This window comes from Sitophilus oryzae, unplaced genomic scaffold, assembly GCF_002938485.1.
Source record: "Sitophilus oryzae breed Bouriz unplaced genomic scaffold, Soryzae_2.0 scaffold_177_pilon_pilon, whole genome shotgun sequence".
NCBI lineage: Eukaryota > Metazoa > Arthropoda > Insecta > Coleoptera > Curculionidae > Sitophilus > Sitophilus oryzae.
In genome coordinates, this window is record NW_022146479.1 from 6,825,510 (window position 1) to 6,851,115 (window position 25,606).

The 25,606-nt window shown below is 31.1% G+C and overlaps 3 protein-coding genes across 18 annotated transcripts; 1 reads left to right on the plus strand and 2 right to left on the minus strand.

Moving 5' to 3' along the window:
- Window positions 1-138: 138 nt before the first annotated feature.
- LOC115882363 (very-long-chain 3-oxoacyl-CoA reductase) lies at window positions 139-1,739 on the minus strand. Its single transcript, XM_030900409.1, has 2 exons — window positions 1,443-1,739; window positions 139-974 (listed from the first exon to the last, which is right to left on the minus strand). Exons 1-2 carry the CDS (start codon window positions 1,609-1,611, stop codon window positions 184-186), a joined length of 960 nt encoding a protein of 319 aa, XP_030756269.1. The 5' UTR covers window positions 1,612-1,739; the 3' UTR covers window positions 139-183.
- A 234-nt stretch (window positions 1,740-1,973) lies between these two features.
- On the minus strand, window positions 1,974-3,485 carry LOC115882364 (R3H domain-containing protein 4-like). Its single transcript, XM_030900411.1, has 4 exons — window positions 3,280-3,485; window positions 3,053-3,207; window positions 2,572-3,000; window positions 1,974-2,513 (listed from the first exon to the last, which is right to left on the minus strand). The coding sequence occupies exons 1-4, from the start codon at window positions 3,354-3,356 to the stop codon at window positions 2,401-2,403; spliced, it is 774 nt and encodes a 257-aa protein (XP_030756271.1). The 5' UTR covers window positions 3,357-3,485; the 3' UTR covers window positions 1,974-2,400.
- A 735-nt stretch (window positions 3,486-4,220) lies between these two features.
- On the plus strand, window positions 4,221-25,502 carry LOC115882361 (amyloid-beta A4 precursor protein-binding family A member 1-like). 16 transcript variants are annotated; one of them, XM_030900395.1, is made up of 24 exons: window positions 4,221-4,306; window positions 5,312-5,532; window positions 6,552-6,674; window positions 6,734-6,905; window positions 6,961-7,221; window positions 7,278-7,502; window positions 7,561-7,851; window positions 8,585-8,810; window positions 8,874-9,044; window positions 9,111-9,248; window positions 9,305-9,488; window positions 9,827-9,900; window positions 10,334-10,413; window positions 10,714-10,926; window positions 13,441-13,474; window positions 14,574-14,713; window positions 15,551-15,710; window positions 18,012-18,184; window positions 20,427-20,432; window positions 20,490-20,555; window positions 20,618-20,986; window positions 21,040-21,372; window positions 23,350-23,490; window positions 23,897-25,502. In XM_030900395.1, the coding sequence occupies exons 2-24, from the start codon at window positions 5,342-5,344 to the stop codon at window positions 23,966-23,968; spliced, it is 3,843 nt and encodes a 1,280-aa protein (XP_030756255.1). In that variant the 5' UTR covers window positions 4,221-4,306; window positions 5,312-5,341; the 3' UTR covers window positions 23,969-25,502. The 16 variants fall into 16 exon arrangements, with proteins under 16 accessions (XP_030756255.1, XP_030756253.1, XP_030756252.1 ...); XM_030900393.1 differs by lacking the exon at window positions 4,221-4,306 and adding an exon at window positions 4,589-5,001; XM_030900398.1 differs by lacking the exon at window positions 4,221-4,306 and having other exon boundaries at window positions 5,067-5,402; window positions 5,466-5,532.
- The last annotated feature ends 104 nt before the right edge of the window (window positions 25,503-25,606 follow it).

Consider the following 25,606-nt stretch of genomic DNA (forward strand, 5'->3'; position numbering starts at 1 on the left):
TAAATATATTTTTTATAAAATCTAATTTGGGACACCCCTTTCTAATATTACGGAAATTTATCTAATTGTGGATTAAATATATTGAGGAGTATCGGAGTTTTAATTTAAACTTTTCTAAGGAAAATAAAAACAAATTCGTACAATAAATAGGAAAATATTATTACTATTATATATTTACAATACTTAAAGAGTTTGTCGTCTTAAAGCCCTTGCTCTAATGTTTAACATTATTTTAGTATTAATCCATCTCGATAACATTGGAGAAATCGCATCCAAAAAGGTTATCACGCCTAATAACAAAGTATGTGGGAAGTATCCGGTAGTTCTACTTCTAATACCCAAACTTCTTATAGCTTGTTCAACGTATTTGGATGGAGCAGGCGCCATCCAAGTCGAAGTCTTAATTTTGGACATATTGCTAGCAACATATCCTGGAAAAAGGCATTGAATTGTAACACCACATCTGCTATACTCTGTTTCCAAATCTTCCGTAAATTTGTTAATAAACGATTTAGAAGCTGAATAAACGCTTAATAACGGACTTGGTATTAACGATGCCATTGAAGAAATGTTAATAATAACGCCTCGGCCTCTTTCAACCATACCAGGCAAAACAATTTTGCACATATTTGTAACGGACAAAATGTTACATTTAATAATATTATCGTAAATTTCATCTTTGTTTTTAAGTTCTAGGAAGTATTCTGGGTATGGATAGCTCATCCCGATATTGTTTATGAGCACACCAATATCCAAACCATGAAGCTGCTTATCGATTACATGATAGATTTCGTTAATATTTTTTGTAAAATCTGCTTGAATTGTTTTCGTTTCAATGGTATATTTAGTTTGAATGTCCTGAGCAACTGCATCCAACTTGCATTGTGTTCTACTTATCAAAACAATATTCAGTTTTCTCTTTGCCAATGCTTCGGCATAAGCCTTGCCTATTCCATCTGTAGCACCTGTTACAACTAAAAAAAATCTAATTAAAAAAAATTCAATATAACAATAATCATTTTTTATTAACTATATATATTTTTTTTGTTTAAGCAAGCGCGATTCGTTTATCGCAAGCCATAAATTGCTGATAAGCTAAAAACCCTCGTTACGTATATCTACCTTGAATATATAGTGCAAAGAAATTTGAATTGAATTGAAGTTTTTAAAATTTAAATGAGGCACAAAAGTCCTATAGCATATTTTTTTTTCTCTATAGCGTTAATTTGGTATATTAGTTAAACAGATTTTAAGTAAAACATTATCTGTGGAAAAGCAGCATTAAATGATTTATTTTAAATAATTGAACAAAAAAAAGACATCAAATCAAGAAGATTAGATGTGCAATAACAATTTTACGGGCTTATTTTTTAAGCGTTATTTATTTTTGAAAAAAAAATATAAAAACAAATTGCAAAATGAATTTAATGTAAAAAACTCACCAGCCCATTTTCCTACACTATTATTTAATTTAACAGCGTTTATTTTTAATGTTGGTGCGAAAAAGTTTAAATATAGAAACTTTAATAAAAATCGAATTAAGTAAAATCCTACAATAAAAGTACAAATGATGCCGATTTTTTCCATAGCTGAGGTAGACTGGGAGGCCATTTCAAATTTACTTAAGGGTTACATACGACACCGTAGATAGAATGAAATGTGACTGATAATCGAAAACATTTAATCAGAGAAACAATATACGAAAATCGCGCCACAGTGAAAGTACTTTCTATACGTTTGTTTGCGGCATAACATATTCCGTTTTCCGAATTACACATGCGCGAGGAGCTCATTATTTAAACTTTCTCATTGTTACTTAACCCATTTCACCTTTTACGAGGTTTAATCAAATTAAAAAATATATTTTCTATTCAAAGACTATTTTTTAAGGAACAAACTGTTTTTTACTTACTGACCAACATGTTTACTTCTAGAGATTATATATATATATAAAGGTGAAATAAACAAATTAATCTTTTTAGTTGATTTTATTTTTAAAGGGCATTTTATAAATACAGATTATATCAATAATAATTAATAAATTACACGCTTATAATTTATTGTTTAGTATTGTTTATCAAATACACCTGAGACCTTTACAGGACATTTTCAGCAGTTTATTTCATTAAAAGCAACATCAAAAAGCATTTATAAACAAAAATTTAAATAAAATCTTCAAATAATTTAACATCGATGCTTTTACTTACTACAACTGTAGCAAGTTGATAGCATAAATACAAGCTAATATATATTTTCAGTTCTCCTACAATACATAAAATTATGTACCTAAATAAAAATTACACCCAGTATTTTATACATATATAGGTATGTATACAACTAACAAATACAATTAAAAATATTCAAGAAAGAGTAAATATACATTTATAAAAAAAAACAATTTTATCTCAATTGTTGAATAAACTCAGTTAAGAAGCAATTTGCTCTCACCCAGTCTTCTTTGATGTTAAATATTTCAACTGATGGTTTTTCCTCTGCATTTGTAGAATTAACAGCTAAAATAAAAATTACAAACATAATTGTATTAATAAAAAAATATATATATATCCCCACTTTTGGTCTGCAAACCATGATATCTTGCTATTGCTCTCAGTAACAACCTATCAAAACTTGTTAATGGAACTTTTACATATACATCAAATGGGGAATTTAAAAAGAATTTGAGCATATCATCCTCATAATTTTTAATAGCTTCAAGGGAAAGGTTCTTCTTTAATTTGAATGTTCTTTTTGTTTTAGATGAAATCCAACCTCTTATTTCATTATTGTTTCCATTATCAGAAATTTTAGATTTCAATTCTGTTTTCACTGACAGTGAATTCAAAATATTCTCTTGTTCTTCTTCTGATTTCTCAATAAATTTATTCCAAAACTCAATAGCAATATCGTCTTCTAAAAGCCTCGTAAGTGGACTTTTATTTGATTCAAACACAATAACTGAAGCACTGTCATCTTCTTCCTGTAAAGTTTGCAAAACACATCCTAAAATAAGCGAAGCTTTAAATCGAACCTAACTATTTATTTTTTATACAACTGTTCTGATAGCGTCTCAGTTTTCTTCTTCCAAATGACTTTTTATAGAGAGTTGGTTCCTCTGTAAGTAAATATTTAAATGGATGTGTCCTTACAGGTCTTTCGATATTTTCGTTGTTTAGTGATTCAGTATCACTTGCTGGAGCACTACTCAAACTAAAATAAAACGTTATCATCAATATTAACATATCATTTTGAGAAAAGTTAGAAATATTATTATCAACTCACTGCAACGATTCAGTATCTGAACCTTGTGTGGAGCCAGGTTTAATAAAGTAGGTTTTTTGTCCCTTTATGACTGTCATACTTAAAACACTGTTAATTTTTTTACAATAAAACTTTTAAATAATATCTTAGAACTGGAAAGATTTATATACAAGAAAAACTAAAAAAAAAGGTTGTCTACCATTTATGACCTTGAATTTGACAATATACTCACAGACAGCGTTGTGCTTTTGATGTAAGGCAGATGTACTAGAATTGGTTACAAAATTGTAATAAATTGTAATAGATTCAAATTTCTTTCAAATGTTATATCAAGCTGTTATTACTGAAATTTGAAACAGTTTTTGAAAACATATTTTTTAACCAAACAAATAAAACAATTAATTTTCAAAAAAATAAAATTTATTCTATAAAAACAAAAAAATTACAAAAATAAAACAGACTAAAAATGAACTAAAAAAACTTTATAAACGTAAGAACATTATAATAATTTAAAATGTAAGGGTATCAGGTTCTTCATCCTGTGCGTTTGAATTAAAATTTAGGCTTAAGAGATGCTCCGAGGGTTGAAAATTATAACATTTGGTACTGGATAAAAGAGACTTAGTATGTAAAAGAGCATCAAATGTACTTTTAAATCTGTTCCTGTTTTTTGTTTTAATTAAATTTAAATCTGAAAACTTCTTTTTAGCGGCCGCCGAAGAATGTGGGAGAGACAATAGCGCTCGAACAAAAATCGTCAAAAAAAAGTTGAAGGTGATTTTTTTCAAATAATTGTAATAGATTATAGGGATTTTTGCTATTGTAGTAATAGCGTAATAGCAATTGGTTAATTGTAATAGATCTAGTACAATTGTAATAGCAAGCACAACGCTGCTCACAGAACACACTAAAGAATATACTCTGACAAGATTGTTTCATTGTTTGTTAGGCAGCCACAATAACATTGAATTTTTGGGATTTACCGATGAGCATCTATCGGAAACTTGTCGAAAATATTTTTCTTGCTTTGCCATCTACTGATCAAAAGGTACACTATATTCAAAATATAATTACTTTTTTTTAACAGTTTTATATTTTTTTATATTAATAAATTGAGAGCATTTTCTGGTAATAATTTTATAAAGTTTAATTATTATTTGTTTCTTTATTATAATGTTGTATGAGGATCTTTTTCGTATTGGTTGTCTCTTTAAACCAATCTTTAAACTTTCTGATCTGCGGCGTCGTGGAATTTCGGCGCATGTCTTTTAATAATGTTTAAAAAATTTCTTGAAAATTTATTTATTTTGATAAATATTATGTGTAGTTCTATTTCTTTAAATTTAAAGTATTATTAGGTATATAACTGATAATTAAAATAACAAATGTGGGACAATTCTATTAAAATATACCCTACATTATTAGCACAGTGTATTAGGGAAGTATTGATTTTGGGTGGATATTGATGTTTTGACCCTAAATTTTCGTGATATTTCAGTGCGGTACACGCTAGTGATCTCGAGCAAGTAAAATAAACAAGTTTAATTACCAAAATATTTAGAGATTTGTCTATATTAGCATCACGCAATCATCACTAAATAATATATCATATATATAAATATTAAGGAAAATAGTGAGAATGTGTAAATAAATATTGATTTGTCTAAAAATTGAACGTGTTGGATAATTTAAAATATTATAATTACTTCAAATAGAATTTATATTATGATTTTATAAATTAAAGTAAGTATTAATATGTAAAATTTAGTATGCGTGTAGAGTGTGATTTAAAGAAAATATTTAGTTTATATACACTATGTCAAGTACAATAATCCGTATTAATTACTGAAATTTATTTATAAAGGATTTCATACAAATTAGAGTTTCAAAAAGCCGATATTAAATATTTAAAAAATTATAAATTGATAGTTGTGGAGTGGGGGTATATTCAGGCCCAATCATGATTCATTTGTATCATATGTCAAATTACAGATGTGTTTGTTGAGTAAAAATGGAGAAATATTTTAAAAATCGATTTTACTGTGATTTTAAGATCTGTAACATGGAAGTTATATAATTAGAAATGACCAGCTTGACTTTGCCTTTGGATAATATCGATGTAAGTGAAAATACGGAACAAATTAGTAAGTTATTTCCCAAGTGTAGACCCAGAAGTGATATTAATTTAAATCCTATCGGTGGTTCAGAAAAGGAACACGAATGTGTTGAAAATGCTACAAACACTGCCATGAATACCCACAATGAAAACGATAGGTAAGCAGATCTTGTATTGTCCTCTACCTGTTTTTTTTCTCTTTGCTCCAAATCATAACCTGTCAGATTTTTGCTAATCCTCATTCATAAACATTGATAAACATCGTTGAACATAGTCGTGTTCTTGATATGCTTAGGATAGACAATAGAGAAGTATTATTTTATATTTCAAATGTAACTCAAATTTGTGTGGACTACTATAATTACCCAAAAAAGTCTACAGAATTTTCAACAAGAATGCTTAAGCCCGTTACACATAACATTTTATCAGTCAGTCTTACCTGTTCTGGCCTGTTAGCTCTAATACCTATGGTTCAGGCAAAACTTCTCTTAGGTGGTAATAGTTGTAATAATATCACAGGTAAAAAGTAAAACATTGTGTGTAGGTGCAAAAAATGGATTGTTTTACTAGAACTGAATTTAGATAGAAGATTGTCTAGAAAACTGAAATGTACACAAATGTAAGTAAATTAACAAAAAAATACACTATCTATAACAACCAGCTTAAAAATCTAATGTTTTTGCATAGTTTCATAAAATATTGTTATTTTACAAAAAAATTTAGGGAAATTTAATAATTAGTAAAGATACTATATTTTCACAATTAGCTTAAACCATAAATCACCATAACTACTATTTTGTAGTAAAATGGTTAATGTAGTAAAATGGTTGTTATTTTTTAAGTTTACTAAAGACAATGTTGTAATTAATAAAAGCAGTGCTTCCTCTATATTCTTTACGAAAAAAGTATTTAAAATGGCATGTAAAACTTTACTGTAACTATATAATATGTTAGTTTTTCGTCTAATCTGACCATTTTAACACATAGGTTAAACGTTATGTGTAGTAAGGGGCTTTAACAAGATTATATCAGAATGTTTAAAGTTTATAAAGATATATCTGGAAAGTGGCTTTCTAGTTTTCATTAACGACAAAAAGATCTGCTTCTTATTTTTCGTTTAATCTAGCCAAGTTTATTAGTAGTTTAACTGTCTGTCATATACGTATATTTTTTATAGATGGTTGGCAGACAGTTCCTGTACTGTTACTAGAGACAATAATTCTCAACTATACTCGCAAGATGAAGATAGTATTTCTGATCAGAAAGTTTCTGTTGGAACGTATAAATTGAGAGATTCTAGGTATTTTTTTAAATATTTACTATTATTTTAGTTTTATTTTCTACTATCGTGTATTAAAGGATAATTGAAATTGCGGGTGGACGAGAATTGTACTCTCAGAGTAGAACGAAAGCGGTGAAAAAATCTAAAAGTAGTCATTTGTTGGGGGAAGATGGGGAGAAAAAAAGTCAAAAATCTCCAATGAGGCAGGGCGTTTGGGAATTGAGAGCAAAAAATAACGAAATAAAGAAGGTAAGTGCAATGTTATTTTATTTATTTGAGAGTATTATTGCAACTTTAATGGCAGGCGAGGAATTCACAAGAATATACGGAAACCATTTTTTCTTCTGAAGTTTGTTCGATGACTCATGAAAAAGCTGTACAAAATTCTTCAGAGCATTTAGTAAATTCAAGTAACATGGCTAGCTCTGGAGATGTAGTAGTATTCGATGATATAGGTGAAACTTGGTCAGATGATAAAGATAAATCTGAAAATTATGAGCAACATGATGAATCCAGTAATTTTGTGGCTACACATTTATATAATGATATTGACAAAGTAACTAAAGTGAGTCTGTGATATTTCTTAAATTCTACTTATTTAATAAACATGTTTAAATACAGGTTATTGGGAGTTTACCCATAGCTGTTTACGAGGGTTCCCCAAAACGCTACGGTCCTAGAGAAACTGTAACAAATAGTTCACATATTCAGCTTCCCAGTGCACAGAGTTTACTGGCTTCTCCCAGTGTTTATCCTCCTAGGCCTGGTTTTCCTCAAAGAATAGTCACCAGTCCTAGTCCAAGCGAACGAGAAAAAAGCCTCAATCTAGAAAACACCTCTTACAATGTAAGTTTTGGTCTAATTGGTATCGAGGTTTAAGTAAAGTATAACTTCCTTCTTAAAGAGAACGTCTTCGCCGCCAAGCATAAATGCCTCTACTTTTGATTATCTGTACGAGTTCTCGGAAACTCGCAAAGTTCTGGAAGAATTTTTCAAATGCCCTCCAGAAGAGGAAGAAACGAGGCTCGATACGGAATTTCAGGACTTAGAGTACGAATTGAGACGACAGGCAAGTGAATCTGGAAATTCGTATGTAGGAAAAAGATTAGCTAACGGTCGAAGCAGTGAACTTGATTTTTGCATGCGCATTGATTCTCCAAGGAAATGTGTAACAAATTCTAAAATTCCATACCAGGTAGGCTTATTATAGATGGCCTGAAAACATTTTTCTGGATTTGGAATTTGTTAATTTTGTAACACGTAAATAGGGATGGGCGATAATGGATTTTACATGATAACGATAACTTATCGCAGATTAACCTATCGGTATATTTAGTATTGACGATTAGTGTCGATAATTATCGATACATCAATAAGCATCGAATTACCGATAGTTACAGGTTTGTTGATAACTACCGGTATATCGATAGGTATCGATAATTTTGAGGTCAGCTTGCTTTTTGGCATTTCGATAATCATCAATAGCTATCGATATATCGAGAAAATCCAGCCTTACTCCGAAGTATTTAGTATAAAAAAATCTCGTCTTATGAAATTTAAAGGAAAACTGAAAATATAATATACCTTATTTCATATAATAATTTTGAAATGTACAACTAATACAATATGATTTCGAAAAAAAATGGCGTTATTAAGTCTTTTAAAAAGGCAAATAAAAATATACCCACAAAAATAAATTTTGATATATCGATAACTATCAGTATACCAATATTTTGATTGATATCAATTCAATACATCGATAGGTAACGATATATCGATAATTTTAAAGTCACCTCTTGTTATCGATATATCGAAAAAAATCCCATCCCTACACGTATATGTGATTGGCATAATATTTTAGTACTCTTATGAGTTTAGGCTGTTTTAAAGCTTTTATACATAGTCTAAATATCATGTTCCTGTTTTAGGAGCGTGACTTTGTCGAGCATGAAAATAATTTTTTGGACCTGTCCATTGGTACAGGCTCTAGTGGAGATTTAGGAGAAACAGAAGTGGGACTTCAGGTGGGTCATAGTAGAAATTTCACTCTTTCGCCTGAAACCACCGACTGCGACTCAAATTGTGGCGATTTAGATAGTGAAGTTTCTTTAATGCTCCTGGAAAATGAACTGGCACCTTCTGGAGGCCTTTTAGGTAATTTTTTTCCTAATTTTAACCAAATATATTTAATATGGCAAGTTTAAATCGTAATTACAGGATCTAATAATGATTTGGCTGTTCCTGGCGATTCTTTACGCTTATATTCCAGTATGCCAGTTTTGGAAGATGGTCTCTCCTCAGGTCATGCTAGTGATACAGATAATAATAATCCCACTGTTATGCTGATGAAGCGACAAATTACCGAAATAGAACGCGAAATAAATCAAGGTAATTATTTACCCGTGTTATAGATATATGTATATATACGTATATTATTCATGCAAACTCTCTTAGGTCTTTGCAAAGTGAAACCGGGTAACAATAAGCATTCTGAAAATGGAATATCGCCTGAAAAAGGAAGCGTAAATGCATCCCCGACCAATCTAAACAGTTTTGAGGAGCCTTTAAATCTATCACAAAACGATTCAGCAGGTAAATTATTTAACTTATTTTTAATAGAAGATATTTTTATGGTTTTCTGTTTGCAGAAAAAACACCTCCGCCACCGGCTCCGGCACCTCATCGCATGGTTAGTGGCGAAAAATCGAACGAGGTGGAAGCAGCAATTAAAGACATCAGATTAACCCTTCAAAGGACTAAAACTTTGCCTTTACAAAGACACCTCGAAGAAGAATGCGAGGATAATTGTGGTAGTCCCGTTTGGGTACCCAGGTAAATATTTTTGCTTTTAGAAAAAATAATAACTACTTATATTCATGTATATTTGTGCCAATTTTGCTGATTTTTTTTTAATTTATAAGGAATCTTTATTGGAAATGTTACACTTACAAATTTTATTTATTTTATAAAAAAACTACCACTATTTTTGAAGATAATATGTTTCTTATGCCTGTTATAAAAAAAAATCATAAAAATAATATATCTCAGACAAAATACTTTTTACTTTTTTACTCAAATGTTATTCCGAGTTTTTTTAAATTACGAAATAAAATTTAATATATTATCTTTTCTGTTCTAAAAAGACCATTATATAAACTGTTTTATGGTAGTCATTTTAGGCAAAGAGGGTTATCCATAACCAGTGCAGATTCTGAAAGAAAAGCGAATAGTGGACCAGAAGATGGTAAGCTAAAACAAATTGTATCTGACTAGCAATGGCATAATTTGGATTAAAGGTTAATCACTAATACACATCATCTATCGATATATCACACACACATCAGTTATCGATATATCGGGAAAAAAATCGTATCTCTAGTCTTCACCATTTATTAAAAAATTATCTATCTTGACTGATGGGTCATTTTCTGACTTCTGGTTTGTTCTGAAAGTTACGTTTCCTTCTATTTCATTACGCAAGAGAATTTACGGCGTCATAGATAGCCAACCTCTTTATCAGTAGTCCAATTAAAATTGTGACTGTGAATTAAATATAGGTAATTATAAATATCTGGTATATTCTCAGTTTTAATATTTTCGTGCATTTTCCAATTATGCTCATTGTTAAGTTTTTGGCACACCCTGTACTTTAATAGTTACTCAAGAATTTGTTTCAGAAGAAAATGACACGGATTTAGAAACTGATAGGCTTTTAGGACAACAAAGAACAGACGACCAAGGATTCTACGATGATAAGGTAAATATCTGTATTTTGCTCCAATTTCATTGTTGATAAATTTGAAATTTACTGGTATATAAATTTCGGGTCAGAAGTAGGAAAATATTCATCAAATATTTTTAATTTTTTTCCTGAATGTTCATTGTTTTATGTTATTTTAGTGCCTTGTTGCAATTAGTTCTGTTTAACAAAGCGAGAAATTTTTTATATGTTCTGTCTGGTTTATAAAAGAACAATGTAATGCGTTAACACTTTTTCTACTATAAACTAATTACTGATGTAGCATGTTTCTAAATCGCTCCTTGTTTGTATTAATAGGATTGGAGAAAACCTAAAAGTCGGACGATATTGCCCCAAATTGGCCTTTCCAATCCCAAACAAATGCTCACTTCCTTAGACGAAAGTTCCATCCCTTTAGTGTCCCCCTCTGACGTTCAAAATTCCGTTCCCCCCTCCCCCTCGGCTGTATCTGACAAAAGTCAATCGCCTCAAAGTCAAAAGGGATCAGTGTCTTCAAATAAAACTAAAAAGGTGTGAAACTGGCATGCGCATTTTTCAGATTCTCTTCACCGAACGTCTTGCTCGTTTCCAAAAAGTCGCTTTGCCTAAGTTCAGTGAAGAAAGTCCGAATGTTCACTAGAAGTTAGTTTAGTACTTTTTTGGCTTGCGTCTGGCTGGCCTTACAATATTTTTATTAACAAAATTATTTACTTTTTTCCCAGTACTAGAATTTCCCCAGAGTGACTTTTCAGCTTCATATCTCGTGCATGATTTAATTCATTTTATGTCAGAGGCGTGTTTTATTAGTTTTAACTTAATAGGAAAAATGTAGCATACTGTGAAAAAATATACTATCTTAAATATTACTGATGTATAGGATATGCCGATTAATTTCTATAAGTTTTTAACCTGTATATTGAAAAGTAAGCAAACTTTTGTCTTAAAATTGCTCAAAAATCGCTCCCTGAAGTTTAACTACATATACAGGGTGGCGCACCTCATTCGCCTCGGTTTATTATATGAAAACGGAAAGATGTAGAAAGAAATATTTTATGGGTATATGTGGGGAGGCAATGTGCACAATTTAAAATTATTTTGAAATGTACAGGGTGTCTTAGAACTAAGATCCATACCAAAGTTATATTTTTTCTTATGGAACACCCGGTATTTTATTTCATTTTTGGATTTTTGGGCCCAAAAAAAGGCTTTTATTGTAAGGGTTTAATATGGTTAAATGCTTTGGTTTTTGAGATATTTAAAGATATTTAAATATGCATGCTACAAAAGAATTGATTATTAACACCCTGTACATTACTTTTCAGAATTAATTCTTGTACTGAATTTAAAGGTGAAGAAATAAACTTTACTAAATATGTTATTGCTTCCTTAAATTTATACAGGGGTACCAAAAATTGCTGGTCTATTTTAAATATTCATTTTACATAAAAATTTCGTTATTTCAAATACAACACCCTGTATTTTTTTAAATAAATCGAAGCAGATTCAAATGATGTTTCAAACTATATCAGGATTTTCTATACCTATCTAGCTCAGATTTTGAATAAAGAGCGATTTTTCTATAAAATGGTAACCAAGAGGGCTAGTGTCGTCAGGGCAAGTTTCTAGTGACAATTAGTAGCTATTTTCAAAATCGAAATTAGTTTATAGACTTCTTTTAAATTTATACCAGTTATATACTTTTATTTAATTTAACTACAATAGTTTAATAAATAATAATATTTATAAAGACGTATTTATTATTCTATCAAGAAAAACGAAGAAGTAGTTTGTTTTATTTTACGATAACTTGTAGATATATATGGATTTTCTATAAAAGAGCCAATTACGGCAAATTCAATTTCTTCACTTCCAACGAAAGGTTAGGTTAGGTTAGGTTAACTACACTCTGCGAAATAGGAAATAGGACAAGTAGTTTTTCAAAGGAACACTTATCAGGAAGATTCCTATTTGGATATCTTTAAGCATAAGCTCTTGACTAATTTTCCTCACAAAATAAAATCACTAGTAACATATCAATTCGTTCCGCCAGCCGGCAGCAGATACGGTTTTATTTTTCTTCATAAAATAAAGAATACTGACTTATTAAACTATTGTGGATAAATTTTAGTAAACTGTTTAAATAATAATGTCCATAAACTAATGTCGGTTTTGAAAATAGTTACTAACTGTCACTAGAAAATTTCTATGGCGATACCAGCCATCTTGATTGCCATTTTATTTAAAAATCGCTTTTTATTCAAAATCTGAGATAGATAGGTATAGGAAACCCTAATATAGTTTGAAAGAGCATTTGAATCTGCTTCGATTTATTTAAAGAAATACAGGGTGTTGCATTTGAAATAACAAAGTTTTTATGTAAAATAAATCCTTAAAATAGATCACCAATTTTTGGTACCCCTGTATAGATTTAAGGAAGCAATAATTTTTTTCAGTAAAGTTTATTTCTTTACCTTTAAACTCAGCACAAGAATTAATTCTGAAAAGTAATGTACAGGGTGTTAATAATTAATTCTTTTGTAGCATGCATATTTAAATATCTTTAAATATTTAAAAAAACAAAGATTTTAAACATATTTAACCCCTATAATAAATGCCTTTTTTGGGCCCAAAAATTCAAAAATGAAATAAAATACCGGGTGTTCCATAAGAAAAAATATAACTTTGGTATGGATCTTAGATCTGAGACACCCTGTATATTTCAAAATAATTTTAAATTGTGCAAATTGCCTCCCCACATATACCCATAAAATATTTTGTTTCTACATCTTTCCGTTTTCATATAATCAACCGAGGCGAATGAGGTGCGCCACCCTGTATAACACCCCAAAATATTACTCAATAAATTTATGCATGAATGATCGTCGTATTCGATCTTCAGAGTAAAAAATATTTGTTTTTGTTTTATAAATATTTTTTGTGTTTTATCCGTCTGTAAAATACAAAAATCTTGTTTAAAGCTAATGAAACATTCCTGTTGACTGTTTTTTGTTTATTCCTACGTAACATTCTGATTTTTTTTTTCAGGAAAAAGACAAGAAGAAAGGACGCAACAAAGAAGGTAAGTTTACATGGAATATGTTGTGTTGGTCTAAATAGAATTATTTTATTTGACTTTGCTCGGCATTTGGAATTATTTCGGTAAGTTTAACGCCTTGAGCAGGTACTTACACGAATTAAGAGAAAGGCTGTTTAACTTTTTCAAAACTCGCAGACTAGCATCAATATGCAAGTATTCTATATTTTTTTCTACTATTTATAATAGTTTTTTGAATTCTAGTACTAAGGGCCTACAGATGAAATCTACGACGTTTCGTTTTAATCGTCCAAAATTGTAATCTTTTTTTAAAAGCCGGGGGCAATATAACTTTATTCTCACTGCCGAAAATAGTGATAGTTAAATTTTCTCATGTCAAAAAATGTCACCAAAATCAAATTAAAAAAACAAAAAAATGTACTTTAAGCCAGGGCCAATACTTTAAAATATCTATAATTTTATAAGAAATTGATTATGGTATATACATGGTGGCCCGAAATGTATTCCCGAAACTTCGGAAGCATATTCTGCAGATAAAAATAGAGAAAAAAGTTCGTGTAAATGTATGTCCTAAAATGCTTAGTTTCGGAGATACAGGGTGTAGAAGTTTCATTTTATTTCGATTTTTTTCAAATAATTTATGAAGTAACGTCAATATTTGGATGAAAATTGGTACATTGGAGTTTTTTGACAAGAGATATTTGATTTTGATGTCAATCAGTGTCCTACTTGTAGACGGCGCCACCTATATATTTATAACTGGTTTGAAGAGTAACAACTTTTCGTCCGTATCTGTATAAAACTACTGAGTAAAAAAATATACATTTACCATGGTTTTATGTAAAAAAGGTCTCTTTTTAAACAGAAACTAAGTATTTTAGGACATACATTTATACAAACTTTTTTACTTATTTTTATCTGTAGAATATGCTGCCAGAGTTTCCGGAATACAGTTCGGACCACCCTGTAGTGTCGTAACAGATCAATTTTCAAAATAGGGGATTTAGGCCTAAAATTATCTAGTTTATAGAACTTGGCAGAATATGTAATAAAATGATTTTATGCATTTGCTAGTCTGTGGGCATTTATAATTTGTGAAATTTAATAATTTTTTTTCTTCCAGATGTAATACAACGTTCAGTTTTGATTGAAGGGGTTTTATTTCGTGCAAGATATCTGGGATCCACACAGCTTGTTTGTGAAGGCCAGCCAACCAAGACTACAAGAATGATGCAAGCGGAAGAGGCCGTTTCAAGAATTAAGGTAATTTTTATTACTATATCTTTAAAACTGGCTGTAACATACTTACCCTGCAATTTAGATTTAATCTTTATGTATTATTTTACTAATGTTCGTTACTGAAACATTGTTTTGTTTATTTATACAGTTTTTCTTAAATATTGTCTATGCATGTTCACATAATTATTGTTATTGCAAATGAGACTTATTTTAATGTTTGTGAATCTCCGCGAATTTGTGTTTTTGATATTTGGAAGATTTTTCAATTAATACTGTTTTTTGTAAGTTTTACCCCCTTCCACGATTAAAGAAATAGAGTAAAAATGAAGTAACGGGGTTGATGACGTTATTAATTACTTACATTTTTGCTCTGTTCTGAATTATGCACGCTTAATGTGCGTATATTGATTGGTTGCCTTAATGCTCTTTGTTTTTAGAATATGGTGTATATGAAATGAAATTGTCCCTTTATCCCGTGTCTCTTCGTTACTCGCGCTTTTTAACAGTGCCGTTATTAAATATTAATGTTTATTAGAAAACCAGAGCCGACTAAAATTACCTGATTCGTCTGTATTATTTACTCGACTTGATATTCGTTTGAAACATAGAAAGTAGATAATGCACTATCCTAAATCTTTGTGTTGCACTATTTCTAATATCGTTTGCTTTGAATGCGTATTGTTTCTGTATATAGATCCTCGGAACGGTCGTTTTCCACATAACTTATGTGGCTTTGAGTTTGCATCTTATGCGGGAGATCTCGCACCCTATGTTGTCCACATTCTTAGCATTTTTTTAAATGTTGTTGTGGCAATGCAGAAAAAAACAATTTGAACGATCGCGTGCAATTGTCACTTCCAGGAAGCATCTGACCATACCATTCAAAACTATGAACCGCAATATTCATATAGTAGTCCCGATAGTGGGAGTTTCGAGGATGTATCTCAAGTAAATTCAGTCGCACCGAGTCAGTTGAAACCTGAAAACGCCACAATCCAACCAATGCAACCATTAATTAATGGTAAGCGCTTTGTACTTGGCGGTGTCTCGTGAAAATATGCCTATTACAGATGGGACAGCATTTAATAGGACCGATTAGTGTAAAGCGGCTTCTACACTACACGCGAAGTAACCCAAAGTAGGTCAAGGTAGAATAGTGAAGAGGGTTATTTCTATTTCCTAGCTTAACTTTGTCTCGTCTCGGCTTATTTTCATTAGACGAGGAAACAGGAAATAACCCTCTTCACCATTCGGCTTTGACCTACTTCGGCTTATTTCGCGAGTAGTGTAGAGGCCGTTGAAACTGATTATGCAATCGATAATATACAGAGTCCTATAAAATCCATTAACAACTGGTATAAGTTAGTATGTACTATACTGCCTTATGTACTCTTCATTTAATGCCTATGTTCAAGCGTGTAAAACCAACACCAACTTGATACAAGGCTTTGACACAACTCTTAGGTACTGGATATAAACTTTGATTACAGAGAAATTTTCATAAATAGTATTATGAGATCTGATTATTATTAATTTACGATTATTAGAATAATTGTCAACAGTACATTTTGCAAATTGCAGTACATTTTTACAACCAAATCAAAATACAAGATTTTTGCCGTTTCATTCTCTGCCTTATGTCAAGTATGATTGGCGTTGAAATTAAGGGGGTAAATACAAGTAAAGAATCAGTAAGACGTAGTAATTTTAATTGCATACCTTGTGCCACAATTACTAATCGGTTCTATTTAAGTGTAAGTAAAACTCTTAATTCTAATTTATTATTTAAAAATAAAGCTGTTTTTACGGGTAACCATTGGGTACATTTTTTAATCATTGTTTCCTGTCCCAAAAATTCAAAATTCGAATCGATTTTAGTACTCACTTTTACCTTTTGAGTTTTAACCTACACTCAGAATATCTTAAACATAATATATGCTCCTAGGAAGAAAATGCTAAACTCCTTAAAATGTATAATAAGAAATTTAGAAATTACACAGTGTAAATGATAATCAAGTTTAATTTTATGAACTTTTAACTAAAGAATTATTTTTTGTGTATGATATAAGATATTCTGTAAGAGACTTTGTTACACCATCATCACTTATCATATATTAATTATTTCTTAATTAAATGACTCCTGGTTCTTTGAAAGTCTTATCAGATACATATTAAATTTATTTCTTGGTCTTTACTAGTTAAGAGTGATGTAAAACTGTTAAGAAAATGCAATATACAGGGTATCCCAGAAATAAGTACAGATATTTTAACTGGTAGTATATTTCGGCCCCAGAAACACGCCTATGAGGTTTTTTTATGAAAAAAAATTGTTGAAAATTTTATATTTTTTGGGATTACGGCAACAAATTTCGGAATTTGATTCCCGAAACATGTTACCCTACCCCTTATTTAAATAGTAAAAATATAAAATAAAATTTTCTTATACAAGAATAATATTAATAATTTAAATAATGTTGTTAATAATTAAGAATAATATTAATAATTTTAATTAATATTTTTCTTGACATTTTCCCGGAAATTTTAAAAAACTTTTTAGTGCCACTTGTTTATTCACCTGAGATCTAAACCTTGCAGTGTTGCCACCTACATTATCCATATTCAACATATTTGTATTCACTGTAATTTTAAATTAGAGAACAACGGTATACGGTCGAGTCGGCCGCTGCTGGTACGTAGACGTAGACGTAAAGAATCTTTTACGTGCATAAAAAATAAAAAATATAAGAAATGGGCATGCGTACGTAAACGTTTACGTGTTTGTAGGCCGACTCGACCGTATACCGTTGTTCTCTATTTGTGCGCAACATATTACTGGTTTTAATACTAATCATATCAGTTTCTATTACGAACAATTATAGAAATAAACCACATTAATTTTTTTATGCGTACCACATTTTTATATTTATTTTTAACTACATATACTTAAAAAATAACTCTTAACATTGTCATATTACGAAGTAGTTTCAACAAAAAAATTTCTTTTAAATATTTCGTTTGTATTTACCCTTTCAATGAGAACCAAACTGGGTAAAATTATTCTTATGAAGTTTACGAAAATCATGGTTATACCGCAAAATAAATTTATTTAGAACTAAATTTAATAAAATAATTCACCATATTAGTCATACGGAGGTCAGAAAATATCAACATGTTTATCAGAATTCACTATTCGGAACATCGACAAAATCAGACAAATAAAATTGGTGGTGTACAAAGGGTCTAGAGTGTACGTTGAATGTTGTACTAAGTGGATTTTGAATTGTACACCGGTACAAGCAATGGTTAAAAAATATTTCCGTAGAAGAGCCACCGTTTTGCGACACAATCAGTCCTTTTGGCAGTGGTGTTGGAGCGACGGGCACCGTGTTTCATTTGCTTTTCCTTGGCTCAGTCGAAGTTGACGAGGAAGGGGGTAGAAAACGCAGAAAAAAGTTCAAGAAAAACATGGTAGAACTTGCCGTGACAAAAATAAAGGTCTGTTCATATTCCTTTCTATTTGGTACCGGTATGATCAAACAGTTTATCCATCGAGCTGATGTATATTAAGGTTAGGGGAAACACCGACCAAATTACACAGTGTTAAATTGTCTCCGCGGATCTAAACCCACTAGCAACAAAACTATAGGCTTGGTGCATTTCAACCGATGTTTTAAAATTCCGACAGCAGCGCTCAGTACGGAACAAATCAGAACTGTCCAGCTACTTAAGAGAGGATAAAATATAATTTGATCAATACTAATAGTATACGTTTTTTTTAATCAACTAGTGGCTTAATTTTTTTATGAACTTCTAAAATTATAATTATGTACCTTTAAATAAATCGTTACAGCCCATATAGCCCTAGTTAGACGTTCTTAAGATTAAAATATTTAAATTTTTATTTTTTTTTCACAAATTATACTGTAATGTGTCAAATAATGTAACGAATCGTGTAGTCATTTTTAATCACTAGCTTCTACGTCCCACTAGTCAACTCGCATACCCCAACAATGTTGCTGTTCGTTATCCCTTAATTTCGCAGTTTTGCACGCGCATAAACGATAATCGGTCGGGTACTTAGTCTAAGGTCGGGTATTTCGCGTGCAATCTAAACAAAAAAAACTTACCCCAGAGACTAACCAAATTAAAACAGCTGTAAAAAGTTTGGTTTGGTTTGGGACACGATCCTGGGATGGCGTGACCAATGGATCCACAGCTGCTCTTGAAAAATTGGCTATAGCTAGGCGTTACTTTCCGCCGTTCTTAAAACCGTTCATAAAATAAGGCGACAGCAAACGGCAACATTGTTGGGTATGCGAGTTGACTAGTGGGACGTAGAAACTTTTCTTTTAATCGCGTATATTTATTTGGTCGGCTGTTTACGGTAACCTCCGATGGTGGCAGCACCGGCGGAGACTGCACCATGCCACAAGCGTCTAAAGTGCACGGTATCACTGCTTGCAGCGTTGCCAGTTTTTACCTTTTTGACCATTACGTTTTGAAAGAAGAAAAGACTAAAGACTTGAAAATTACGATATTTATGAAAAAAAGATTTTGGATTAATTCTTGCATCTAGCCGGACCGTGAAACTTTACAATCCGCAGTTCCGCATGCGAATAAACGATAATCGATCTGATAATTCGCGTGCAATCTAAAAAAAACTTACCCCAGAGATTAACGACCGCCTTACCAATGAAGCCACAGCTGCTTTTGTAACCAGGGTATAGCTAGGCATTAGTTCCGCCGCTCCACCGAAGATGCATGCGGAACTGCGGGTTGTAAGACTCAAATGAGAATAATAAATAATAAAAGTTAATAATATGATAATGTTTATTTACAGAGTCTTTTACAATTTACATTATAAATACAATACATACATTTACATTCTCAATATATATTATGAAAAGAAATAGTGGTTGTGAATAAGGGGACAGCCCAATAAACATAAAGTTTGTTTGGCTATTACTTTAATGTCTTTATTCTTTTTATAAGGATTCAAAGCTTTTTGGATTCGGGCGATTATAACGTGATAATAAGTACCATCTGACAACAGCGCTAAAATTTCCAATGGTTGCTACGTCATCCACACCGCTGTGACACTGTGTACTTTAGAGGTTTGTTACCCAACCTGTAGACGAAGCCAAGTCTACGGATTTCTATTTTTTTACTATTTACTTTTAATCTAATTTACTTTAAGAATTGTTTGCCTGTCATCGCCCAAAGCTCGCTCAATCATTAAACTTTTTGATCACACTCTGTGTTGGTGCAATTGATACAGCAAAGCTATATATATTTTTTAGAAGTAGTCAAAAAATTTAAGCACTTATTTCCTTGACTGACATTTTTTTTGGGCTGGTCGCATTTGATAATACCAAATTTTTATAACATACCAAAATAATGAAATTATAGAAATTTTTATATCAGCTATCAAGAGATCTGGTCTATTGCACCAACACATTATATGTTCCAAGTTTAATACAACAGTTGTATAACCTACCTATCGCAATAAAATCAAAGTTATTACGTGTCGATTTCCAAACATCATCTCAATATACTAACGTATTTATTATAATTTAGCTATAAAGTGCATGTCTTACATTTATTTCAAATTTATTTATATCTTATACTATATTATGATTTATATTTTTTATCCAGTATTTAATCTAGTATATACCTTGCTAACGTTTTCTAACCATTAACTTATTGTTCTATTGCTGCTTGTTTGGGATCATGGCAGGCCTTGGTAAGACATTCATAAGCTATAGCAAGCATAAAAATTAATTAATTCTTATATTATTAGGCCCCAGACGGAGAAACTCAGCCTAGTACTGAAGTAGATCTCTTTATATCTACCGAAAAAATAATGGTAAGATGTTCCTTATTAAATTTTCTATATTTTAACTAACAAACTTTGAACGCTATGTTTAGGTGTTGAATACGGATTTAAAAGAAATTATGATGGACCACGCATTGAGAACGATATCTTATATAGCTGATATAGGTGATTTAGTAGTACTAATGGCTCGAAGAAGGTTTGTGCCTCACGAGGTGGAAGACGCTCCAAAGATCAATAGGACTCCTAAAATGATATGCCACGTTTTTGAAAGCGAGGAAGCTCAATTCATAGCTCAATCCATTGGACAAGCCTTCCAGGTGGCTTACATGGAGTTTCTCAAAGCGAATGGAATCGAAGATCACAGTTTTGTCAAAGAGATGGACTATCAGGAAGTGCTGAACTCGCAAGAGATTTTCGGCGACGAACTACAGATGTTTGCAAAAAAGGAAATGCAAAAAGAAGTAAGAAATTTATGAGTATAGGATATGGTAAAGAAAAAGGGTTATATTTACAGGTAGTAGTTCCAAAAGCTAAAGGAGAAATATTAGGAGTAGTGATAGTGGAGTCTGGATGGGGATCTATGCTTCCCACTGTTGTGATAGCAAACTTAGCACCAGCGGGTGCAGCGGCCAGGTGCGGACAACTGAACATCGGTGATCAGATCATCGCAATTAATGGCGTCAGCCTGGTGGGCCTTCCACTATCCACATGCCAGAACTACATTAAAAACTCGAAAAATCAAACGGTAGTTAAATTAACTGTAGTGCCGTGTGCGCCAGTTGTCGAAGTAAAAATAAAACGACCAGACACGAAATACCAGTTGGGTTTCAGCGTACAAAATGGAGTGGTAAGTGTTCTAGATTATTTAGCCATCTATGGCTTTGTACATTAAAAATATTTTTATTTTAATTTTAAGTTATTTCTTCGGAGGCATATTGATCAGTGTCAGTGTATAAATCTATTTTATATTTTATAAATAAAATTAGAGTGAGTTTTTATTATAAAATGGTAATATACCGATCTGGTCATCGAAACTGCGTGTTCTGGATTTTCACGTGTCGACAGCTTAATGGAAAATCAAATGTATTAAAAAGGAGATACAAGTTGGGTTGATACATTTCTTTTATGCGGTATTGCCGGATTTTGCACCAAATTTCAAACCGCATAAGTAGGCGTTTATAAAAAATGTTGCATCTAAGGTTGGAACTTTATTTTTATCAATTAGTTATTCGTTTTACTACAGCTGTAATAGTTTATATTTAGCTTAAATATATTATCTTCATTTCAGTAGTATACATGACACTGTATGCCGCTTTTTATTTTGTCTCTCTGTCTGTCTACCGGTCTTTTATATTTATCTCTGTCACATGCATTAAAATGAAAATATAGAACAAGCAGATGAAGTGACCAGGGCTAGTATATCTTCCTAATATATGAATGCATTAAATTAAATAATCTAAAAGAAAAAATACTGATTGCATCATATGGAACATTCGAATTGGAAGAAATGAACATGTGAAGATACAAATAAAGTATAAGCATGTTATGACGGTCAGTTTATTTAGTAATTCTCGTTAGATTGTACAAGAAAAAATTGTCTGTATTTGGTTGGTGTGGCGTTTCTATAGTAATATTATAACGAAATGATATTTTTTCGTGAGTTAGACTTTATATGGAGTTTTCATATAGTTTTTAAGTCGTCGCTCTAATTTTATTGAAACGTATAGGCTTGGTGCATTCTCCGCCGGTGCTGCCACCATCGGAGAATATCGTAAACAACTGGTATACCATCCTGGAAAGCGAAAACTTGGGTCGGCATTTACATGTATGCCAGTGAATCGCTATACTATATATTTATAAAACACGCTAATCGCTATGGCAATCATGGCAATCTAGTAAGTCAGAGAGAGCAAAAATACGAAGTATTTATTACATAACCACTTAATCTGACGCTAGATTCCATGCGCTTGGGAAAATATTTGCTCTTCTGTCTTTTTTCAGTACATCTTATTTTTAGCGAGCACACGAAAATTTTATTATATAATTATTCTAAAAATGTTAGGAAATATAATGTGTGAAAATTCTAAAAATAAAAATGTAAATATTTTGATATATTCAAAAGCAAGCTACAAAAACTTGTTAGATGAGTTCAACTACGGTAGCGAGCATAGGTTTACGCACCGGTTTTGCTAGTGGAGTCATAATTGACGCTATTTCGGCTATAACGCAATTTTTTAAGGGACATAATTATAATTTTAGAAGATGTTCATAAAATATTTAATCACTAGTTGATTAAAAAAAAGTATACTATTAATATTGCAAATTATATTTTATCCTCTCATAGTATATGTCTGTTTCATTTTTTGATTATGTAACGAGCACTTTGCTCACTTGTTTCGTCGAACTGCTTGAATCCATTTTTGCTTTTGATAAAATCAGTGTGATGAAGCTATAAAATAATCCGGGAAAAAAACTCAAAACTCGTATCTGAGTGTTTTATAGTTTCAATAACTGCCACTAGCAAAAAACTAAAATATTTAAATACCGTATGATTGAAAAAAAAACAGCGTCAGCGATGGCTATGAAATGAAGATCGCTGTCATTTTATATGTAAATTTAAATGGGAAACGTCATTGATCATACGGTATTATGACAAAGCCACGATTTCAATGTTATTTTAATGCGATCAACATGAACTGTAACCGGGACGGCGTGAAATACATAGCGAAAATTTCTGATGTCTGCCGTATACAGAAAAAAATGCACCAAGCCTATATTTTATATTTTTTTTGAAAAATTTTGTATTTATTAAATCGTGTTGTAGATTTGTAGTTTATTGCGGGGTGGAATAGCGGAGAGGGGTGGTGTGCGAGTAGGACACAGGATTATAGAGATAAACAACCAAAGCGTTGTTGCCGTACCTCATGAGAAAATCGTTAATTTACTAGCAACATCTGTAGGCGAAGTAAGTGTAGCCAACTTGGTGGTCACAGAGAATAAGGCGTAAATCGAAAAATATCTAAAACTATCAGGAAGGTGTGATTTTTAAAATATAATGGGTCTAAGACCAGACTTTATCCTAAATTCTGTGGCCACAAAAGTAACGTCTTTAGATTAAATATAGAAAAGATACAGCGTTTTGGTTTAAAACGTCCTCAAGATAAGATTAGAAACAATTGTTGGTTTATGAGTATTGCACTGTCATATTGGTCATGGCGCCTGCGCGAATATTGATCCTGCTTTGAGCGACAAAAATCTGTGGAGAACACTTCCAATGCTATTGTGGTGGCGTGCTGTATTTTTTAGTATATTTAATCTGAGGTAACGCCAGTCATCTTACGACTCATAACTCATACTGTTTTAATTTTTAGATTCTAATGAAGACAATGCCAACTTCCATGTTCCGTTTGCTGACCGGGCAAGAGAATCCCGTTTACATTTAATTTAAATTTAATTGAGAGGTTTGAAAGTGCCTATTTGTAGATGATAATTATATAAAAAGATTGGGAATTGTTTTTTTGAGTTTCGTGTTTGAGACGCAGATTGATCTATTTTTAATTAGAATTAGTTCATCTGACTGACGACAATACAAGCAAGACCTGCGCGCTCTGCACAAATTTTACAGTTCGCTGGCTTTCATTAATCAGATTGATGATAGAATCGCATCCTTCTATTACCAATTGAAAAGAAAGAAGAGAGAAAATAATGTACTGTCTCCCATTTTTAATGGATATGTGAAAATACCAAATAGCCTTTAGCTTTCTATAATAGGTTGTACCTTGGGCTTTGCAAGAACTTGTTACTTGTGGGGGTAAAAAAATCATACCAAAGACTGTTGGATGGCTTAGCATAATAAAATTATTGTCTTGATTTAGTCTTATTCACGCATTCCAGTAATAATATACAAATAAGTTTGTTCCAAGAAGTATCAAGAACCCTGCCACTGTACCATCTCCATATGCTAATTAAATAAAATAGGTTACAATTATATCAGTGTATATGTGACGACGGTACAGTAAACATTCTTGTAGAAGTTGGAACAAACCTAATATGTCCTGAATATATTTACTAAGATACAGTTAATGAATCTTCATATATTTTTTTCTTATTTCTAGACAATATTTTTTTGTAAAATTTCGATTTTACGTGTATTTTTAATCACCACGAAACTTAATTAAGTCGTATTATCTATTGATTTTTGTTCTAGTCAAGTAAGTTCTGCTATAACAAATTAACTGAAGCTTGTAAGACCTATTTAATTTGACAAATATAATTCTAGTTAATGTTTCCCCTTCAATATTTAAAGTACATTTTTATGATTAGAAAAGTAAAGTTAATTTTCGTATTCCTTCTTGGAATATCATACCAGACTAGCAAACAAGTTTTACAAAATATTTTCTTGATATAATAAAAACCCTGGAAGCATCTAAAAGCGAAACTTGATAAAATATGTCTTAACTATCTGTAGTTTTCACTTATGAGTTGATACATTTGTATATAACAAGATAGCTTTAAGATATAATAAACATATACCACATTCCATATTGGCATAAGAGATATGAAATTAAAATAAATGTGATTCCATCTTACACCTTATAAATAATTTGATATAGCCAGGAAAAATTTAGAAAAATTAATATATTTGTTTATGTCATCTTAAATTCCACACAATCAGAAAGGCAGCAGTTTCAAGAGTGATATACTTGAATCAGTAACAGTTTTTACATAACTTGATTTTTACTGTAACATCCAGAACATAATTAATTTTAAAAGTTTCAGACACTGAAATGTTTTAGGTGAAATAATGTCCAAAATTTATATTATGATAAAAGTTCTCAGCCAGTTTGTATTGTTTACGAATTTTAATTGGAATAGCTCAGATTGTATCAAAATTAAAGTTAGTGCAAAAAGGAAGAAATATGTACATGTTGTAATGCTTTATTATTTAATATTGCTAAATATATAATGCTGAATACATATGTCTGTTTAATTTCATTTGTGACATAAATTTAAATTGTCTTTAAATGATTTATGAACATTTAATGGAATATTTTAATAGATAGTTTTACTTACTAATGTCA

Excerpts from the sequence above, each read along its gene's own strand:
- LOC115882363 (XM_030900409.1), bottom strand. The coding sequence starts at position 1,611 with ATGGCCTCCCAGTCTACCTCAGCTATGGAAAAAATCGGCATCATTTGT. Across the intron at positions 975-1,442 it reads TAGTGTAGGAAAATGGGCTG|TTGTAACAGGTGCTACAGAT; the intron begins GTGAGTTTTTTA and ends GATTTTTTTTAG.
- LOC115882364 (XM_030900411.1), bottom strand. The coding sequence starts at position 3,356 with ATGACAGTCATAAAGGGACAAAAAACCTACTTTATTAAACCTGGCTCC. Across the intron at positions 3,208-3,279 it reads TCAGATACTGAATCGTTGCA|TTTGAGTAGTGCTCCAGCAA; the intron begins GTGAGTTGATAA and ends GTTTTATTTTAG. Across the intron at positions 2,514-2,571 it reads TCATGGTTTGCAGACCAAAA|CTGTTAATTCTACAAATGCA; the intron begins GTGGGGATATAT and ends TTTTTATTTTAG.
- LOC115882361 (XM_030900395.1), top strand. The coding sequence starts at position 5,342 with ATGACCAGCTTGACTTTGCCTTTGGATAATATCGATGTAAGTGAAAAT. Across the intron at positions 15,711-18,011 it reads AATGCAACCATTAATTAATG|AAGAGCCACCGTTTTGCGAC; the intron begins GTAAGCGCTTTG and ends ATATTTCCGTAG. Across the intron at positions 21,373-23,349 it reads TCAGCGTACAAAATGGAGTG|ATTTGTAGTTTATTGCGGGG; the intron begins GTAAGTGTTCTA and ends ATCGTGTTGTAG.